Raw genomic sequence first — 20,057 nt, 5'->3', positions numbered from 1 at the left:
AGCTCAGAGTTATTGGTCAGGGCACAAAGGGCTTGGCCAGTAATTATCTAGCCCCTAATAAAGATTTTATTGTAAGCTACTGGGCCAATCAAGATCCTCCCAGGTCCCTTTTATTCTATAGTTCTGAAGGAATTCTGCTAGCTCCCATGCTAAGCCCTAGCATCTTATTGAAAGCAGTGAGGCTGGAGTGTCCCCCAGAAGGGTGTCTGAGTAGAGATGCCATGGAAACAGGACAGCACTCTTATGTACCTAGTCTTGAGCTGTGCTGAGCAAAGAAGTGGGGGAGATGGCAAGAAATCAGGGACTTCTGATGTCAGAGGTTCCCAGATCTCTTACCCTGGGGAGAGGAAGCTCCCACACCAGGGTAGTCCACTGTGCACCTGACAATCTTATCCCATGTCCTAGAAGCTGCTCCTCACCACAGCCTTCATCCACTGGCAGGCTAAATCAGCCATGCAGTAGAAGTGCAACAATGTGGAAGAAACGCTCAGATTTCCAGATCATTGAAGACACTATTGTATAAAATTGGTGTGTATGCAAATAAAAAATGAATATTAAATTAGGTAGCAAGGATTTGGCCTCCAAGGTCTTCTGGAAGACAGAGAGAATGGGATTTCCAGAAGCTTTGTGTCCATCTCAGATTTTGCAAAGGGGGGGACAAAGGGAATTGGTAAAAGGACATTTAGAAACAAAACAGATGACTTTTCCAGTGCTGCAGAACACTATAAACTCTCATTATGAAACTTTTCCTTTATTCACTGATTCATTTCAACCTAAAAAACTTTTGCCTTCAGATTATCCCTTTCAGCGGTAATACCATTCATAACCAGGACAATTTTGGTTCCCAGAAGATGTGTAGTAATGTTGGGAGATGGTGTTGATTGCCGTGGAAATGGGCCAGCCAGCATCTCTGATAAACTTGGTGCAATACACAGGAGAGCTCTGCCTAAAGCATCCATGGTGTTGATGCTTCTGGGAGTTTTGTTTTATAGTAGGATCTCTCCTACTAAATAGAAATCCTTATTTTATGTTTTCTCAAAACAATTGCTTACTTTATGGTATATGATCACCCTAATAGGAACATTGATTTATTTATTTTTTTCCTTTGGGGAAAAAAGAAGAACTCATTAGTCTTGGTTTAGTTTGTTTTCTAACTATGTAAGGCATGCATCTAGTGCCAGTGTCAAAACTATTTTTAAAGGGCACATTCAGGCTGATTTGTTATCCAACCAACCTGGTTCCACCCACCTGTCCTCTTGGGATCCTGCTAAAACTAATTATCTTAAAATCGATTTTGTTTGATACTTCATTTCTTTTTGAAAACATAGGCATGAACATAGATATATTTTCACACTATCTTGTTGTTTAATTTGCCCTTTTATGAGCACATCCTAGAGATCATTCTGGATCATGTAGAGATATTAATTCCATTTTGTTTTTTTTTTTGTTGTTGTTGTTTTGTTTTTATTAATTCCATTTTACACTGAACTAGAAGGACATCATACAATGCACGGGAGAGCCCTCCAAACAGAGGCTTATGACTCAAAACATCCAAATAGTCGAGGCTACTGGGAGTCCTTCAGCTTGACTGCTGTCTCTCCCTAAGCATAACCTCTGGAGTTTTGATATTTTGATGTACCCTTGTTTGCTAACCTGCCCTTGTCATAGTTTGCTTTCTCTTACTGTGATAAAGCACACACCAAAAACAACTTAGGAGAAGGAAGGAGTTTGTTTGGCTTACAGGTCACATCACTGAGAGAAGCAACAACAGGAACTCAAGGTAGGAACCTGGAGTCAGGAGCTGAAGCAGAGACCATGACCACGCTCCCTGCCTTGCTTCTACAGCTTGCTCAGCTTGCTATCTCAGACTACCCAGACTCACTTGCACAACAGTGGTACCTCCGACAGTGAGCTAGAACCTCTTGCCTCAATTACTAATTAAGAAAATGCCCCCCTCCCCCCGACTAGTACACAGGCCAGTCTGATAGAGGCAATTCCTCAGTTGAGGTTGTTTCTTCCCAGGTGTTTCTAGCATATATCAAGTTGACAAAAACAAGAAGCTAAGCAGCACAGCCCCCTCTTTTTCACTCACTTGAATGTTTCCAGTTGTGTGTAGTTACAAACAGGGCTGCTGTGATAATGAGATCTGCATACTGATAGTTTTACACTCTGCCTGAGTATCCTTGGAATCCATTTCTGCAAGTGCAACTTGAGGGTCAGGAAAAAATGCATTTCCAGCAGCAACATAAGAGACAGAGTTTTCGCCGGGCGTTGGTGGAGCACGCCTTTAATCCCAGCACTTGGGAGGCAGAGGCAGGTAGATCTCTATGAGTTCGAGACCAGCCTGGTCTACAAGAGCTAGTTCCAGGTCAGCCTCCAAAGCCACAGGGAAACCCTGTCTCAAAAAAAAAACCAACGCCCAGCCCAAAAACTTTAAATTACTAGAAGAATTTGAAGAACTGATTGAAAAAACAAACCATACCAATTAAAATGGTGTCAAAAATCTTTATCTGGCATGCAGAAAGTTGGGGGTGTTATTTCCCTGTGACAAAAATGTAGCTTACATTTTCTTGGGTGGAGGCCAGAAGAGCCTGGGAATAGAGTTACAGTTGGGAACTGCCATGTGGATGCTGGCAATCAAACCTGGGTCCTCTGCAAGAGCAGCCTGTGGTCCTAACCACTAAGTCACCTCTCTAGCTTCTCAGCAGAAACCTTCAATGGCTTATTAGGATCCAAGTGTGGGCTACAATGAAAGCACAGACCTTCTGGGCACTGCAGACACTTGCAAGCTTATAGACTGCTCCAATGATCTTGGTCATGCTGTACATGGAAGTGATCAACCACCACTGGTACTCCAGTAAACTGCTGGGCTGGGCTGGGCTGGGCTGGGTGGAAAGGGAGGCACTCTTACCACCATGACACAATGAAATTCCACATGGCTGCAGACAGGGAAGAGAAAGAAACCCCGCATCCAGTAGTACCTGTTCCTTGGCCAAAACACTAGCTGAAGTTAGCACTGGAGAGAGGGTAGACTTCCCCCCAAGACAACCCCCAACCCAGTCCAAACCCTGAGGTACACCTGGATGACAGAGAAGTCACTGGTCTTACACTTTGCTAGCAAGAAGCAAATGGCAGTGTGGTGGTTTGAATGAAAATGGCCCCATAGGCTCATGGGGTGTGGCATTATTTGAAAGGATTAGGAGATATGGTCTTGTTGGGGTAGGTTTGGCCTTGTTGGAGGAAGTGTGTCACTGAGAGTGGACTTGGAGATTTCAGAAGCTCAAGTCAGGCCCAGTGGCACTCTCTCTCTCTCTCTCTCTCTCTCTCTCTCTCTCTCTTTCTCTCTCTCTCTCTCTCTCCCTGTTGATCCAGATGTAGAACTCACAAGCGCCATGAGAACCTCTCTCCAGCACCATGGCTGCCTGTCCACTGCCATGTTTCCTACCATGACCACAATGGACTAAACCTCTGAACCTATAAGCCAGCTCCAATTAAATGTTTTCCTTTATAAGAGTTCCCATGGTCATGGTGTCTCTTCACAGCAACAGAAATGCCAACTAATCCAAGCAGTAACATATTGCTGAAAGAAAAAGCCAGAATGACGAGACTTCCCCATGAGGTGAAGATCTAAAGTTGGGATACAAGAGGAACATTGAGAATCATACATAATACATGTGGATCTCCAGCAAGCCACTCCTTACCTCAGTCGCTGGTGAGCCCAAGAGGCACTACATTTAGTCACCCTCCTCTACCAATGCATGGGCAGTGGGACAAGTGTGCCACATCCAGTGGGGGCATGCATAGTATTTATCTCAGTCTCTACTGTCTTTTGTACAGTGTTTGGCATTTAATGATAAATGGCAAGATTTTTTTTTTTTTAAGGGAAGAAAACAAAACAGTCTTGGACCAAGTGGTTTTATGTGTGAATTCTATGTGTCTTTGAAGGACATGAATTTTTTTGCTAAAGTCATTCAAGAAGAAGAAAATGGGTATGAACAACTAAGAGATAAAAGGAGGGGGACACAGAATCTCAATATTAAAGGAAGTTTCATGAAACAGGACCCAGATGTGTCATATTTACAAGTCCCCAGCCTTGACACCATTTGATACAAACTTGTGAGATTTTGCCATGGTGTGAGATTCCTGTCTTGTTCTGGAGTAGCCATGAAGGGTGGGCTCATATCAGTTTTCCAGGAATTTAAAGAAATCACATCTGTTCTGACTTATGTAGTTCATGTTGGAAGTTAAGCTCTTTCTGTAACAAATTTCTCCCCTTTTTTGGTCCACAGCCGTGACAAGATCCACACATGACCAGACTCAACAGTATCAGGAACAGGAATGTCCACTTGGGTTTTCAAAAATTGCTTGAAAATACAATCTATACCAATTAGCAAAGGGCTTGACTTGCAACCCCACAAATTCAGTGCTGTGGGCACACATCTCAGTTCCGGACCCGCTTGGGGTCTCTGTCTTGATGCCCTGCTGGCCACAGTGGGCAAGTGAGTGGCTGCCTCCTTTCCATGCTAGGAATTTCTTGACTTGCTGTTTGTCTTTTGCCAATTTCAAAAACTCCCTTCATCTTAGTCTTCTCCTGAGTGTGTGTGTGTGTGTTGTGGGGGTCACAGAGGAAAAGCTTTAAAAGCAAAGAAAACAAGGAGAATGAGGAAGTTACCAGTGCTCAGTGAACCCTCAAGTGTGAAAGGCTAATCCAGAAACCACTTAGTAATCACCCCCATGAGGTCAGACGGGGTGACATGGCTTCTTACGTATGTGCTGCCTCCTCTACCTCCTGCAGAGGCTCACTTCCTGAGCCCAGGTGACCTTCTGAAATCTACCTCTGTGCTTGGCATCAGGCCCTTTCTGTGCCACAGCCGCCCTGCTTCTCTGTTACCACCGGCCTGTTTTCAAGACATTGACCTAGAGACAGAAACATGGGTGTAGAGGACTGTGTCATGTCCTAGGGCCCTGACTGTGTGTGCTGCAGAGTGTGAGGGGAAAAAGCCAATTTCCAGGGTATTCTAACGTGAACCTAGAGGCAGGACAGTGCCTGGAACTCAGCTGCACACAATGTTCAGAACAGTGCTCATGGGTCTGTCATGCCCAAGGGAACAGTGTTCAAAGTCATTTATGTCTTAAGATGTTTGGCTGATGGCCAAATAACACATTACTGTTGTTAGGTCTAAATGAAATACCAATTCCACACACTTCAAAAGGCAGTTCAGATATCCAGAGATGAGTTCAACCTGGACTGTAGGAAGATTTCTGGTGGTTAGAGAGAAGCCAGCATTCCTGGAGATCTTATGAAGCCTGGTCCTCTCCACCAAAATGATTCCCTTCCCTTACCTCTGACGAAAGGGACCAATGGCTACCTGTGATGCCTGTTAGTATGCCAAAGTACCCGCTGGCCTCCAGGTTCCCTCAGTATGACAAGTACCTGCCATACATTTCAGAGTCCAAGCTCGCATCCTGCCCTTATCCCCTCCTCCCCTACCCTAAACTGCCCCCATTCTCCTTATAACCCTGCTAGTTTAGATATGTATTCTCTGTATGTCTCCTCTTCTATCCCCAGCCATCCCATCCTGCTTCTCTCATGCCCAGGCCCAGTCAGTCTGCTGGCCATGTTCAGGCTAAGTCTTTCTTTGCTCTGGACTCTTCCAGATGCCTCTGACTGTTCTGTCTCTCATATCTACAATAACAACCTTCCCTTTACCCATACCATGGAGTGGTACTGAACACACTCAGACACCAAATTCTCAGTACAAAGGAGATTTTATTACCCTGGGGTGGGGGACTGCGTCTGGGCCAGGGGGCTGCCTCTGGGCCAGGCAAAGACAGCAGCAGGTGTTTCTACAGGAGTGGGTTTTTAAGGAGAAAAAAAGGAAGTCTATGCTAGGGTAAGTTGGTAAACCCTGATTGGACATGTTAGCCAGTGTAGCCAAATAATAAATTTTGATTGCTGGACTTTAGTGTTTGGGTAGCTGGACCTTGGAGTTTTAGTCAGGCATAAGGAAGTGGCCAATAAAGGACTAGACCTTGGTGACTAGCTTTAGGAACATATTCTAACAGTTTAACAAGGGACAGGAAAGGGGGCTTTGATGCCACATCTCTTCTCAAATTCCTAAAATGGCCTGGACTCAGAAACTTACTTTTTCTTTTATATACATTTTCTGTGAAGGAACTGTTCCTTCCCTCCCCTGGTGCTTTCTGGAATTTGCTGTATTTCACTGAAATTCTTAGGAAGGCACCACCACTGCTTCTACCACCACTAATACAACCAGACACTACTCAGGAATGGCAGGAGCCACCTCTGGGATGCCCGAGAGGAAGAAATGTGTTTGGAAAACCATGTCTTTTGTTGGCACTGGAGGAGGGCAGGTAGGAAAGGGCTCATTTGTTCATGTGTTCCTGTTGCCATAGGAGCTGAGCCTGCTCTGTCATCCTCCCCAGTTGAGCTCCCACATTTATGTAACCCAAACAAACCACACAATTCCATGGTGGATGGCACTCATTCTGAGTACTACCCCTTCCTGATCTGACACTTACTATTAGCCCCAGGACCCCACAGTCAATGGGAACTTGGGACCCAACCTTTAGTGACATCAATTCAGTTGGAAACCCTGGGTTTTCCTGTGGCTTTGGGGACTGACAGTGATGATGATCATGGTGGTGACGAAGAATAGAGCTGACTGTAACAGGGTGATGTGGACCAGGTCCTCTGATTAAACACTTAGCACTAACTACTACTCTGGCTTCTCAGGTCCTAATGGAACTGGTTTAGTTCTCTCTTGCTACCTTAAAAAAGTCACAAAAATGTAGTAACTTAAAGCAATGCATATTTATAATCCCATAGCTCGTGTGATTCGGGTATGGGAGGTATAACTTCAATGGCTCCTGTCCTCCAGGGTCACTTAGTCAGAGTGCTGCCTGAGAGCCTTCTCCAGAATCAGTTGTGAAAGGAATTGCTCCTCACTGTATGCTTGTGGACAGAGTGCACTTCTACATGGTTGATGAAATAAGGGCCCTTAGTGAAGGGTCTGTCAATGGCTGTTGACTAAGAAGGTGCTCTTTTTCTTTGCCAGGTGAGTCTTGCTAATATGGCAACCTCATCCTTCGAAGGTAATAATCTATTAGCAGGATGGACAATTCCCTTCTTTTTAACCTGATCACGGAAACAGTTATCATCTCTGCCTTATTCTTCTCTCTAGAATCAAATCACTAGGTCCAGCTCACACTCAGATGGAGAGAATGGCTTACATAGGAGATAAGAGTCCTCAGTGAGCATCAGAGGAACCTGAAAAGCGATTGCAGAAGGAGGAAGACAAAGGCTAGACTGCAAAGGTAGTTCCAAGCATAGAAGACGGAAGTAGTTTAGAATTAAAGGTAATATATGTAGGGGGTCAGTGGGTAGAAGGAGGACGTGCCTGCTATTGTGTTTGAACTGCAGTGTCTTCCTGTCTCTCCTAGCCCTAACACAAAGGCGGGGCTAAGGAAATGGTGGATACAAGGCCAGGGGATATGAGCAGAAATATAATGACACTGCACAAATAAACACTTTCCCATTGGAAAAGCAAATGACAAGCGATGACAATGAAAGCACTAAAGCAAAAATGACTCAGAAGCCCTTGCGTGAAGAAGTTTTTTGGCATGGATGTGCCAATGTATCCAATAGGAAAGGTAGGAAGTGAGGCTAGAAGCAGATCTGGAATAAGACGTTTGCAACCATCGTCTGTCAAGATGAAGGAAACAGACCTCAGGCAGAGTGCATATAGTAGCTTGGAAATATTTCTAAGACAATGTTACACAGAGCAAAGAGAGAGTGAGGAACATTGTTTGGCAGCATCTACTAAGATAAATTTTAGTTGACATATCTTAGAGCGAAGGTTTCAGACCTTTCTGAGCCTATAATCTGCTAGAGGTGGGTGTGAAGCTGTGTGGGAGACAGAGAGTGGGCATGTAATAGGAGGCATTTCTGACTGGTATATGTGGTAGCTACAACAGGCTGCAACCTTGTGGGGAATGCTCTTAGGTCCAATGCCTGTGGATCTTTGTGGAGGGTAGGAAGAGACTTGGGTGAAACATTTATAATGAAGCAGGAATGGTAGCCTGAGCTAAAGTAATATAGAATAAATACCCAGTAAGTACCCATTAGCCAGAGGTGATGATGAGATGGCAACATCAGCACCCTGACAATGGGAAGGATTCCAAAGCCGAATTCAAACAGCAGTTATTACACCATCCTCTTTTACAGACATTGCCAAGTGCCCCCATATAGTCCCTTCTCCACTATGTGCCTTCTCCCAGAATTCTCTCCTATCAGCAGAACGGTCACTCTCTGGCTTGCTCAGGGGTGGGGAAGGGGAGTTACCAGTACCAGATTATTGGGGCAATGAAGGTGAGAGTCACTTAGGCAGACAAGACAAAGACACCAAGAGTCTCAGAGAAATGTCTTCTTAGTATAGAAAGAGAAAATGAAATCAGGAAAGGATTTCTTGCCAAACAACAAAAGCAAAACTTTATGGAAAGCTGTAAAGTTCTGTAGCTTTTAGTGGAGAATCCCCTACAGTGAGAGGTGAGAGACCAGTACCTTCATTATCAAAAAAAAAAAAAAAAAAAAAAAAAAAAAAAAAAAAAAAAAAAAAGGTTTAGGGCCTCTCATCTAGCACATGGGAGCAGCTGAGGTCCTACCCACTCACCGGGAACACACTGGCTACATGCAACCTTCCCTTCCTGGAGGACACAATGTTATGTTTCTAGGTTCCCCCTGGAGGATATTACAGTAACTTTCAGTGGTTAATGAATAGCTTCCCCGGGCCTGCTTCACTTAATTGTTCAAAGGCCATTTGTTCGTGTGTATAAGGCTGCAACCTGGCTAATGAGTGCATTTCCCTGAGCGGGCCTGGAAACAGAGGAGTGGCAGGGTCAGACGGGCTCCAGACAAGCAGGGATGCAGAACAGGACTGGTCTAATTTTCTGTGCCCTCTCCCTCCTCACTGGCTTCCTGATGATCTGCTTGGGGGGCTTCTTCATCTCCAACTCCATTTTTCACTCTCAGAGGAACCTGGTCATAGCCTACGTGCTTCTGCCTATGGGGTTTGTGATCCTTCTGAGTGGAATTTTCTGGGCCACTTACCGACAAGCAAATGAAAACAAAGAGATGTTCAACCATGTGCTCAGACAGCACCTTGCTTCTCAGGACCTGCTCCTGACCACAATAGACAGGTATGTGCTGAGTGCCAGAGGACATGAGAAGGGCTGAGATGAGCCACAGTGTGGGAAGTGGAGAGATGTAAAATTCCACAGCAGATCCACTTACATGAGACTTTGCATCTAGGCCCGAAGTTCACTGGGCAATTTGCTCTGGGGTCATAGTGTGGAAGAGCAAGGCTGTTATTGGGGGAAACAATGAGGCAAGAGGGAACTTTCTTAGGCTAAGATCCTTATATCCCTAGCAAAAACTCACATACAGCAAATTAAGGGGCACAACTCCTAGGTTCTTCTTCTGTATTGGGGATGATTTTAGTAAATGATAGGCGATGGCTAGGTGGTTTCTATGACATGGTTAATGAGTTGTAAAGAAAGACCCAGACTAAATTCTGCCCACATTAAATGAGCAAGCGGACCCTGAGTCAGTCAGCAACTTCTGTGACTAAGGGAAGTTCTAGATAACTGTCCTTTTAGGTGTTCTGATCTCACCTTGTAAGAAGCATACATTCAAGGCAAAAAGATAACATGCCCATCAATGATGGAGAAAACAAATGGCAGTATGTACACATACACATTGCAATATTATTTGGCCTTAAGAGAGAACAAAATAATTGATACATGCTATAGGTGGCTACACACTGAAAACATTATGTCAAGTGATACCCACCAGTCAGAAAGGGTACCATTCTACTTACACCAAGTAGCTTCCACAGACAAGAAACAGAACAGTGGTTCCCAGGCCTCGAGCATGGTGTGTGTGATGGGGGTGGGGATGAAGAGTTATTATTTAATGAATATGGGATTGGAGCTTGGAGTGATATAAAAGTTCAAGAGATGGTTTGCAGCAATATAGGATCACTAAATACCACTAATGCCCTTATAAGTAATATAAGTTTATATTATAATAATATATTACCAAAACAAAAAGCCAAGGATTCGGGTAACCTTGTAGTCAGTTAATTTAGCTTCAATCTTCTGATTCCTAACACAAGAATATTGTTCTTAAGGTATAGGATGTAAGAATCCATAAGTCCTTCTGGGATATTCATGCAAGAGCAGGTAATCCATAAAATGTCTTAGCTATCCCATGCACATTGAATCAGAGTACTCTCACCTGTGACTATGCATTGCTGACATCAATCATACAAGTGACAACAACCACAGACCATTTCCAAGGTTGATTAGACTAACCAGGAAGCAGTTCTTTGGGTTTGACCAAAAATTAAGATAGCAGGAGTGATTTAGAAGGTGCTTCTAGAGCAATTGTATGTGTGTGGGGGGTGTGTGTGTGTGTCTGTGTGTGTGTGTGTGTATGTTTTGTGTGTTTGTGTTCATGTGTGTGTATCTACCTCTACAGTGTGAACTCCTGTAAGAGTAACAAGTGCCTTTAGAAGGCATCTAAAATTTACCGACACATTCATATATATTCCCTTGTCTGGAGTATTCAAAAGCAAATAATGACTATCTTGACACCTCTCTCTCTCTCACTGCCCCTTCCTGCTGCATCCTGAGATGGTCATCCTACAGAGCCAAACTGGGAAAATTCTGCATCTCAAAAGCTTTGCACTCAACATGAGTAACAGAGCAGAGATATCCAAGCGAATGTTCCTCTGGGGATGGTGTTCATGGCAGTAGTCTTCTTGGAGTCTGTCAAATGGTTCCATGGAAGAGCTCACCTTTCTATCCCCATGACTCGGCCTTAGCTATCCCTGGGAAAGGTCAAGCCTTACATCGTACAGTAGACAGCTCCTTCAGCTATTTGGCCCCAGGCCTTGTGACATTTGGAGTGGAGCAGTGGCTACAAATGGCAGACCCTGTTCTGTTGTGGTTACTCACCATAAACACTCCCTTTGGCCCTGGATAGATTGCCTCTATAAATACTCAACTCATGCAAACTCACTCTGGCTCTCTTCCACTCACCCCACCCCCACCTTCATTCATGGTGGAGGAGCCAGAGGCATTTAGTAATTACTTAGATGGTTAAGATGATGAACAAGTCCATCAGCTGGGCTGACTGACCTTAACCAGGGGCAGGTCAGCAACTACGCTGCAGTTGAATGCCTCACAAAGCTACCAGCCAATGCCTTTTGAGACCTAAGCGTGTTTCCTATGTTTTCTCTGAAACCAGCTGCCCAGGACTTGACAATGTGTCAGGAGAGAGTAGTGGTGTCCCCCAGGTCAGGGACCTGCATGTAATAGTTTTCCATTATTTTGTTGCTTGTGAAGGTCTGAGGCCTCGGGAGCAATGGAGTGGAAGATGGTGTGTGTGAGTGGTAACAAGGATTGTGTACTGGCTAAAGAGAGGTTCATGGTCAAAGTCTGTGTCACCTAGGGCTGACAAGGAGAGTGCACTGAATGTTTCTTGGGCTGAAAGAGCAAACAAGGAATAGCTTGGAATACCTGTCTGGAACAGGCGGGCTGCCATGACTGGATTCTACAGGAAGGGTGTGCAGTTTTTAGAAACTGGTGATGTCAGAAAAGTACATCTGTTTGAAACTCAGTGTTTCTTAGCAGTTTAGCTTCACACAATGTGAGATGAGAGAGGCAGACATATGCTTCTTCACCACCAAGACGTAAATAACGTGTGCATATTTGTGGCATTTCGTCTCACAGGCCCAACTTTTACCCCCCGGCTTATGAAGAAAGCCTGGATGCTGAGAAACAGACCTGCCCTGCAGGCGGGGGGTTCCTGGAATTTCCTCCTCCTCCATACACAGCGACAAGCCTTGAACTTGAAGATGAAAATGAGCCACAACCAGAGGCCCCACCGTCCTACCAGGAGAGCACCGCAGGCACGGTGGTTACAGTGAAGGCACAGGATGCTGTGGGGCCAAGCACAGTGCTGAAGGCAGGGCCTGCTCTCCAGCACTCAGGACTCCCCAGCTGCTGAGGAGACAGGCGGGCCAGGGACTGTGAAGCTGCTGTGTCACCCTGCACTGGAGCAAGGCCATCATTGGTTCAAGAGACTAGGGTTTCCAGGGCAGCTTGGGGTCCTTGAAGGACACAGCCATCAGCAGGAAGTTGTTGTAGAGAATTCTCACAAAACCCAACCCAGGCAAACCTTAGGCGGAAGAGAAGGCATATGGACAGGCCTTCCACCTCCCTCCTAACCCCATGACCTCAAGTCAAGCCTGGAGGTGCACTTGCTGTTGGTGGGGACTGCCACAGCCCTTCACATACTGTGTCCAAAGAATCTCAAAGGGAAGACTGTTTGAGAAGCAGCCTTAGAGTCACCCCACTGACCATGCTACCTGAGTGATGCCATAGCTCGGACACATCATGGGAGGGGGCACTAGGAACCAAGGAACGATATTTTGTATCGTTTTATTTTAATTATGTATGTGTTTGTTTTCTGTGAGAAAGGGAAGAGACTGCAATATTTGCCTTTAAATGGTTCAAACACAAAATGTTGAGTGACCTCTTAAAAAGGTTCTCAGAAAGGCACATAGGAGTTTTTTCCAGATTAAAGTTGAGTAGACACAATACTAAATTCATGATCCAGGTAAACAAGGGTGATGCTAACACACAACTTCTTACAAATCTTGTGAAGTTTAAAAATATATGCAGTTTCCCAAGATGCTCCCCCTTCAAATTCAGAACATAAGAGATTAAAAACTGTAAGGTCATGTTTCCATCACCAGGATATGTGTGTGTGTGTGTGTGTGTGTGTGTGTGTGTGTGTGTGTGTGTGTGTGTGTATCTCAGTACAGAGAACTAAACTCCTGGACTTTAAAACCCCAATGGTCCCTCCTTGGTTTTTTATTCTTTGTGGGAGTTTTAAAATCAGAGAACAGGTTAGGGAGAAGGATGGTGGTGGGATACATAGGCTGAGACTTTTGAATGTGGATGAGGGTATGCATATCCTGGCCTCAAGTTCTTTCTCTACCAAGTGAAGCATCAGTGTTCAGGTTGATATCTAAGTTATGGCATGCCTCACACGTGGTGGGTGAACCAGCCCTCCCATGCATGTTATTAGGCCCCCATCCCATCTTTGAGAGGTGGGTGCTGTGACCATTCTTGTTTTATGGACATGTCAACTGAGGCTTCAATAATTTGGGAAATGTGTTCAGTGAAACAATGGCCTCACGGAAGGTGAAGAACCTAAAGGTACGTGAGGAGAGTTACTTACCTCACACTTTTGAGTTAGGCTGGTTATGTATTTCCTCTTTCTAGGACACAGCTTAGATTTCTCACTCCATGTCAAAAATGACCCCCAACAGAAAGCAATGTTCCCAGTCACTACTATATTGTACACCCTTGAAGAAGCAGCTGAGGTGACTTTTGGATTACTGGGCCAGCCTGTTTCCTGTCTGGGAAATGGCCCTGATAGTGCAGTTTTCCTGTATCCTACAGAGGAAAGCCAGAAGAGCCTTTGACTCAAGGGAAGGATAACATCTTTCAGGAAGAGAGTCATCAAGGTGGGACTGATTATCCATTGTCTCTACTTCTCCATTGGTGTGGAGACTGTGCACAGACTGTGAGTGTCCTGATAGACACAAAAGATGCCAAATGAACAAAACCCTAGTCCATGAAGCACACCTTTATGAATCTCTGCTTTGAGTCCTTGACAATGAGCAAATGACTAGAGAGGATGGCCACTGATGGCTGTTTAGCAGGAAGGTGGCTATTTATTAACAATGCAATTCATCAGTCCTTTCTTGTCATCTCTTTCCATCATCCCCCTCCCAGGCAATTTTCCTCACTGGTCTGAATGACCAGCATTATTGGACTTCTACCTAGATTTGCACACAGAATAGATGGTTTTCCTACCACTCAGATGAACCAACCATTCAATTTTGTTTGCATATATTGTGTTAGTCTCCTTAAGACAATAAATTTTGCATTCAGAGTCTTTTTGGAATTTATTTTGTGTGTGTGTGTGCTGTACGTGTCTGCGTTTTACAAGTGCATGTGTGTACACATACATCGGGTAGTTGGGGGTTGTTGTTTCAGGTTGTGCCAGGGGTTGGCTGGCAATTGAATTTCCAGGAATCTTTCTGGGTTCCTGGCATGAGTGAGGATTGAAGCTAGTTCCTCATTCTTTCACAGAAAGCATGCTAACCTTAGTCACCTCTTTTTTACCACAGACTTTCCTTCCTTCCTTCTTTCCTTTTTTGTCACTTTTTTGTATCAGAAAAAAAAAGCAGTAGAGGATCCTAAGTCATGGTAGCATTCTCCACAGTATCAAGATGAGTTTATATTCCTGCAAACCCAAACATGACTGACACCAGCTGTTGCTTCAGAAAGCAACCTGGTGCCTCCTTTTAAAAAAGAATACTAAAGTTGGGCACGGTGGCACATACTTGTAACCCAAGCACTTGTGAGATAGAAACTGGAGAATCAGGAGTTCAAAGTCAGCCTTGGAAGAAAGGAAAGGAGGGAGGAATGGAGGAAGGGAGAAAGGGAGAGAGGGAGGGAGGGAAGGAAGGAGAAGGAGAAGAAGAGAAGGAAGGAAAGCAAAAAGAAAAAAATAGAAAGTAAATCAACACTAAAACATACTTCTTGACATGTTTCTAAGACACATGTACTCTGATTCAGGAGTCTAGAACCTGGATATCATGCAAAGCAATCTTTCATCTTTGTGTATTAGCAACTAAAAACCACTGGGTAAGTCAACAAATGTGTCCCTCTGTAGTGAATGATACACTATTATCCCCTACAGGGTGCACTCTGGGAAAGTAGCACTGGCATCTTCCTTCTATCTCAGGTGTGTGATCAACTGAAATGATGCTGGGTTAGGAGCCGTGGTCCTATGGCTACTGAGGAGGGCATTTGGACTATGAGACAATGGAGAGAGGAAAGTCTCCATGGCAGAGGATCCTTACTCATCCGTCCTCATCCCCAGTGTGAATTATAGTGGCCCCAGGCACCTTAGTTTATAGCTTCATGTTGTTCCTTTGATCAACAAGTTTAAATAATTACTGCCAGCACCTAGAAGATCACTATGACAAGGTCAGTATACAGTACACGATGCTGGGCCTTTGCATATCGGAGATGTACTGGCTCTGTCTTGACCCCTCCATGCAAAAACTCACAGGTGTTTTTTTTTACTGACACCATCTGCTTGTCTTTCAAGATTTTGCCTCAGTATATTATTTTTCTTTGAAACATCATTCAAGCTCATCTCCATGGCACGGCACGTGCTAGGTGCTGATAGAAATGGAAAGAGGAGAGAATCCTGGATTTGTTATTCCACTTTGTTCTCTAAAGTTCCATGACAACCCCGCTGACTCACACAATAGTGAGCTGTCAATTGCAAGGGCTATTTCTGCTGGGAAAGCCTCCAGCTGGTTGAAGTTGAGCAGGCTTTCTGCTAAGCTCTGCTGCCTCAGATAATCTCGTGCTGTCTGGAACTGTTGATGACCCAAACACTGATTTATTACCATGGGCATAGAGTCATCTTACTGTCATTACCAGGACCCACAAAAGCTTTCTCATCCTCTACATCAACCATAGCTCATGGATCTGGCTACCAAAAACTCAAGTCATACTATCATTCTTGCCATGATTTAGTGTGGTCAAATCTAGTACAGGGATGGTTGTCAATCTAAGACTTATGTGAAAGCATTCATGGCTTGCAGATCTGATGGCTGCATTCTGCAATTTGGAACAGTGAGATCTGATAAATGTTCTCTCTTTAAACAGGGCTACCCTTCTCTCTGTGTATGTACATGCATGTGTGTGCACATACATGTGGAGGCCAGAGGTCAATGTCAGGTGCTCTCCACCTTTGTTTTTGAGACAATTTACTACCTATTGTCTCAAATAGGAAGATGGCCTAAGCTATCTTCCTATTTCCCTCTCATTTTTTTTAAAAGGGCAATGAGGAAGTTCAAGAATCCTGGGTAAAACAAAGCAATGTTTTGTTTTGGGGAAATGGCTGATACCTGGCAGGTCGGATATATAACACCCAGGTTCCCCCTATAAATGTCTCACTGGCACATATGCTCACATGTTTTCAAATCCCCTCGATAAATGGGACACTGCTTCATTTAAGAAGCACTACGTATATGTGATGGCTCTCCCCTTTTCCAGGGGCATATGTTGCAGTGAGGGAACCCTGAGTGCTAGAAGATCACCAGACTGGACCTAATAGTTACCTCACTGTAAAGTTGCTTCTTCTGCGATTCACTATACTGGTTCCCACAAAATTCTTGTGTGTCTCATGTCACTTACTCTTAATTAAAAAAAAAATTATCTGTGTGGAGGGAGGGGTACACATGCCTGGACACATAAGAAGGTCAGAGGACAACTGTGTGGAGTCAAGTCTCTCTCCCTTCCTTTCTATGGATACTGGGGATTGAGCTCAAGTCATTCAGTAGGCTTGTTCAGTAAGCACCATTACCTACCTGCCAACCACCTCACTGACCCCAGGTCATTTGCTCTTAAAGGCTGGTTGTTGACCCTGCATTTTTAACAATAAGAGGAACATCATATAGGTAAGTGTGGCTTGCTGGCTTTCATGCCTCTTCAGAGTAATACAAGCATTCATCCATGCAATCTTGGGTTAAGGCAGAAGTAATACAGTGTAAATAATGAGCAGTGTAAACTTGAGAGAACTCAGTGACAGGCCTGGTCCTAGAATTGCTGAGAGACCTGCTCTTTGTTAACCCAGCTGAGAGAAAAAGATGCTACGAAGATCAGTTCCACTTGGTGTTATATCCTATGTCTGTCTGAATGCGACCCATCACACCACCTCTGGCTCCCGAGGTCAGCTTCGTGTAAATCCCAGCTAACTGACTATTCTGTCTCACTGCTTCCATTCACCTCTGGTAAACTACACAAGCACCAATGGATCCCAAGACACCGTATTCTTTAAGAAGAACCTCCTGCTGCCAGTGTCCCACCATTTTGGAGCCAATGACTCTTGTTCCCATAGCTCATGCTGGCACTTCTATTGTATTATTTATGCCTCCCAGTTACTTGTGTTTGTCACCACCAACTCCTTCCAAATTCTAAGTTCAGAAGAGCAGGTACAACTCCATCCACCTTCCTGTTAAATTTAAAAGAGGAATGTGCCTGGAGTAGCTGCTCAACCAGTCTTTGCTGAATGGATGAATGAATAAATGAGTGAATTAATTGATGGGTGACTATAAATTGGGCTACAACACATGCATAAAAAAGGGAAACAGGCGGGGTGGTGGTGGCGCACGCCTTTAATCACAGCACTCAGGAGGCAGAGGCAGGCAGATCTCTGTGAGTTCGAGACCAGCCTGGTCTACAAGAGTTAGTTCCAGGACAGCCTCCAAAGCCACAGAGAAACCCTGTCTAAAAAAAAAAAAAAAAAAAAAGGGGGGGGGGAACAGAATGTTGAAGTAGAATAACTTGAACTTAAAAGTTAGAGATGATTTAAGTTCAGGAACTTGAGGCAAAAATATTTGCTTGCCCAGCTTGAGCTGATATGTCAAAGGACGTGTTAGAAGGCGCTGATAGCAGGTCAACAGCAAATGGATAGACGGATGTTATCAGGGACCTTTACTCCAGAGATAGTAAGAACGAAAGCTACAAGGCAAAAATGTTCCATTCATGATATGTTTTTTATAATTTTTTAAAAATATAAACTCAGCTCAAAGCCACCTTCCTATTATCCTGAAATAAAGACTCTTATGGTGAAAGACTAGATCCCATTTTAACTTTTGCTGATTCCCAAAACCAATTTTGAGCAATTCATTTTTCTTCTGTCCTATTTTTAACATCCAACCCCCTAAGTCATTAGAACAAATTGCAGTCCTCCCCAGTGTTCTGTACAGGTGACCAAACTGGAACTGTAAGTGGCAAGAGGCAGAAATGAGCAGAAGGCCACAATCTTGTATGGAGGTTAAAATAAGGAAGTTTTGTTTTATTGGCTACTAAATGTCCTAGCAAGTTTCTGACAGAAGCACAGAGAGAAAATGGAAACAAACACCTTTCTGGGAATGTTTCCTTGCAGCACTGACCTTGATGGCAGTAGTCAGTCACGCCTTGCTCAACAGCCAAAGGGCACTAGGTCATCTCCACGAATGACATGATAAGTGAACCTGCAGTTCCCAAGGAAGCCAAACATAAGCAAACACATCCCGTGCCTGCCTGAGGACGCTGCCGGAGTCCACGTGCCTGCTGGAGCTGCCAGGTCCCTGTTGTGACAATCCACCTCTCTGTCTCATAAGGCCCACTAATTATTTCAGCCCCTTCTCCTTTATCCAGCCACTGTGAACAGAATCCGGATACACAGTGGGATTCTTCCTGGGAGGAGTTACTCAAACACATGCATTGGCTCTTGCGACATCAAGAAAGTGTCACCCTCATTTTCAACATTAATTTTCAGTCTTTTCCAGAAAATCCTTCCCCACCTGCACAGAAAATGGCTACATTCAGAAGGATGCAATCAGCTTGGTAGCTAAATCAATACTATATGCAAATAAGAGAGGAAAACACCCTTTTATCTGTCTTGTTGGAGGTGTGCCATTGTGATTTACAGAAAACTCTAGAAGACGTGAGAGAGGCAGCGCAGAGATAGTGGCAGGCTGGGGAAAATGGACCATTGGATGGCTGGTGGGAGAGGGGTGCATCCTGAAAGTTCTAAAACTTTCACCTTGTTGATCTGATTAGGAGAGCAAAGTGGAGTCTCCTCCATGCTAATGAGATCTTCAGCCTGCCCAAAGCCTTAGAACTTACCAGTCACTCTCTCTCTCTCTCTCTCTCTCTCTCTCTCTCTCTCTCTCTCTCTCTCTCTCTCCCTTCCTCCCTTCCTCCCTTCCTCCCTCGCTCCCTTTCTCTCTCTGGCCAGAAACCCACAGGGGGCTGTGATTAATAGTTTCTTAGCGCGCCTGTCTATCTCCATAGGGGAAGATCATTGGTGTGATGAAATACAGATATCAAACAACAGTGAAGCTCTGACAGACAACTAAAGACCTTGCTGCATATGAAGGAACTGAACAAATCAAAACAAAAGGGGTGCTTATCCCCTTCCCATCTTCATTTCATTTTACCCCCACCCCCTTCCAACAGTAAAATAGCTTTTGTTTTTCCAAAGTCCTAAGAGGCACAAATGGGAAGCAAGAAGGCACGGTGGTGAAGTGTCTCTCTGCGTGCTCCTCTGCCCTGTGCTCAGGTGATGACAGTGGGTCCCCTCCGGCCAGTTCTCTCATGAATCTGGGATATTTTCAGCGCAATGGCTATGAGAGGGCTCAGCACCGCCTGGAAAAGAAAGGACGACCATCAACTTGAAATCAACTCCAGTATGGGCTTGGGGATGGATTTCTACCTCAGAGGCATGGACTCAGATTGCCTTTTACAGCCTCCAGGCAGTGACTGGAATGGACAGGACACAGACGTGGGACACAAAACTGCTCTGTGAGGTTTTCACTCAACCACAGAGAAGTTATTCGTGATAGGGACAAGCATAAACCTACTGCTAAACAAGACTGTGAATTCAGGAAGGCTGGAAACTTCCATTCTTCTTCTGATCCACTAATCCCTTCCAAGTTATAGCCTCAACCAAACACCTCCCCACATTCAGTGTGAGGACAAAGCTTGCTCCTCATCCTGAAAACACAGGTCCAAAGAAACCATCATTCTGGCACTTCAGGGAAGATGGCCACACTAATGCTACAGGACCTGTCTTCCTACCCTATACCATACAGGCTACCTAGCTTCTTCAGTATTCCCAGGAGGTGGAGCTGGCTTAGAGAGCTTTAGAACCCAGTTCAGCAAAGGACTAAGGATCACATCTTCCCTTTAATTGCTTGTCCTGTTTCTGAGGAGTGGAGCACATACTCCTAACACACTCATAAGACATAAATGATAAAACACTGAGGAAGCTGATCTGTCAGCACTCTTCAATCCAGATACTGCCACAAACAAGAAACCCTGTT

General features: G+C 44.6%; 2 protein-coding genes across 2 annotated transcripts in view; one reads left to right on the top strand and one right to left on the bottom strand.

Annotated features, from left to right (window-relative positions):
• The first annotated feature begins 8,944 nt into the window (after window positions 1–8,944).
• Tmem252 (transmembrane protein 252) lies at window positions 8,945–12,094 on the top strand. The gene is made up of 2 exons (XM_027406497.2): window positions 8,945–9,219; window positions 11,818–12,094. Exons 1-2 carry the CDS (start codon window positions 8,945–8,947, stop codon window positions 12,092–12,094), a joined length of 552 nt encoding a protein of 183 aa, XP_027262298.1.
• A 7,177-nt stretch (window positions 12,095–19,271) lies between these two features.
• Window positions 19,272–20,057, bottom strand: part of Pgm5 (phosphoglucomutase 5) — a 162,202-nt gene continuing 161,416 nt past the window's right edge. The window contains exon 11 of the mRNA XM_027406496.2: window positions 19,272–19,380. Within this exon, the coding sequence (XP_027262297.1) occupies window positions 19,291–19,380 (90 nt within the window). The 3' untranslated portion in view covers window positions 19,272–19,290. The remainder of the gene's footprint in view (window positions 19,381–20,057) is intronic.

Source organism: Cricetulus griseus, chromosome 3, assembly GCF_003668045.3.
Source record: "Cricetulus griseus strain 17A/GY chromosome 3, alternate assembly CriGri-PICRH-1.0, whole genome shotgun sequence".
Taxonomy (NCBI): domain Eukaryota; kingdom Metazoa; phylum Chordata; class Mammalia; order Rodentia; family Cricetidae; genus Cricetulus; species Cricetulus griseus.
Note: the sequence above shows the minus strand (reverse complement) of the source record. Positions and strands in the feature narration are given on the sequence as shown.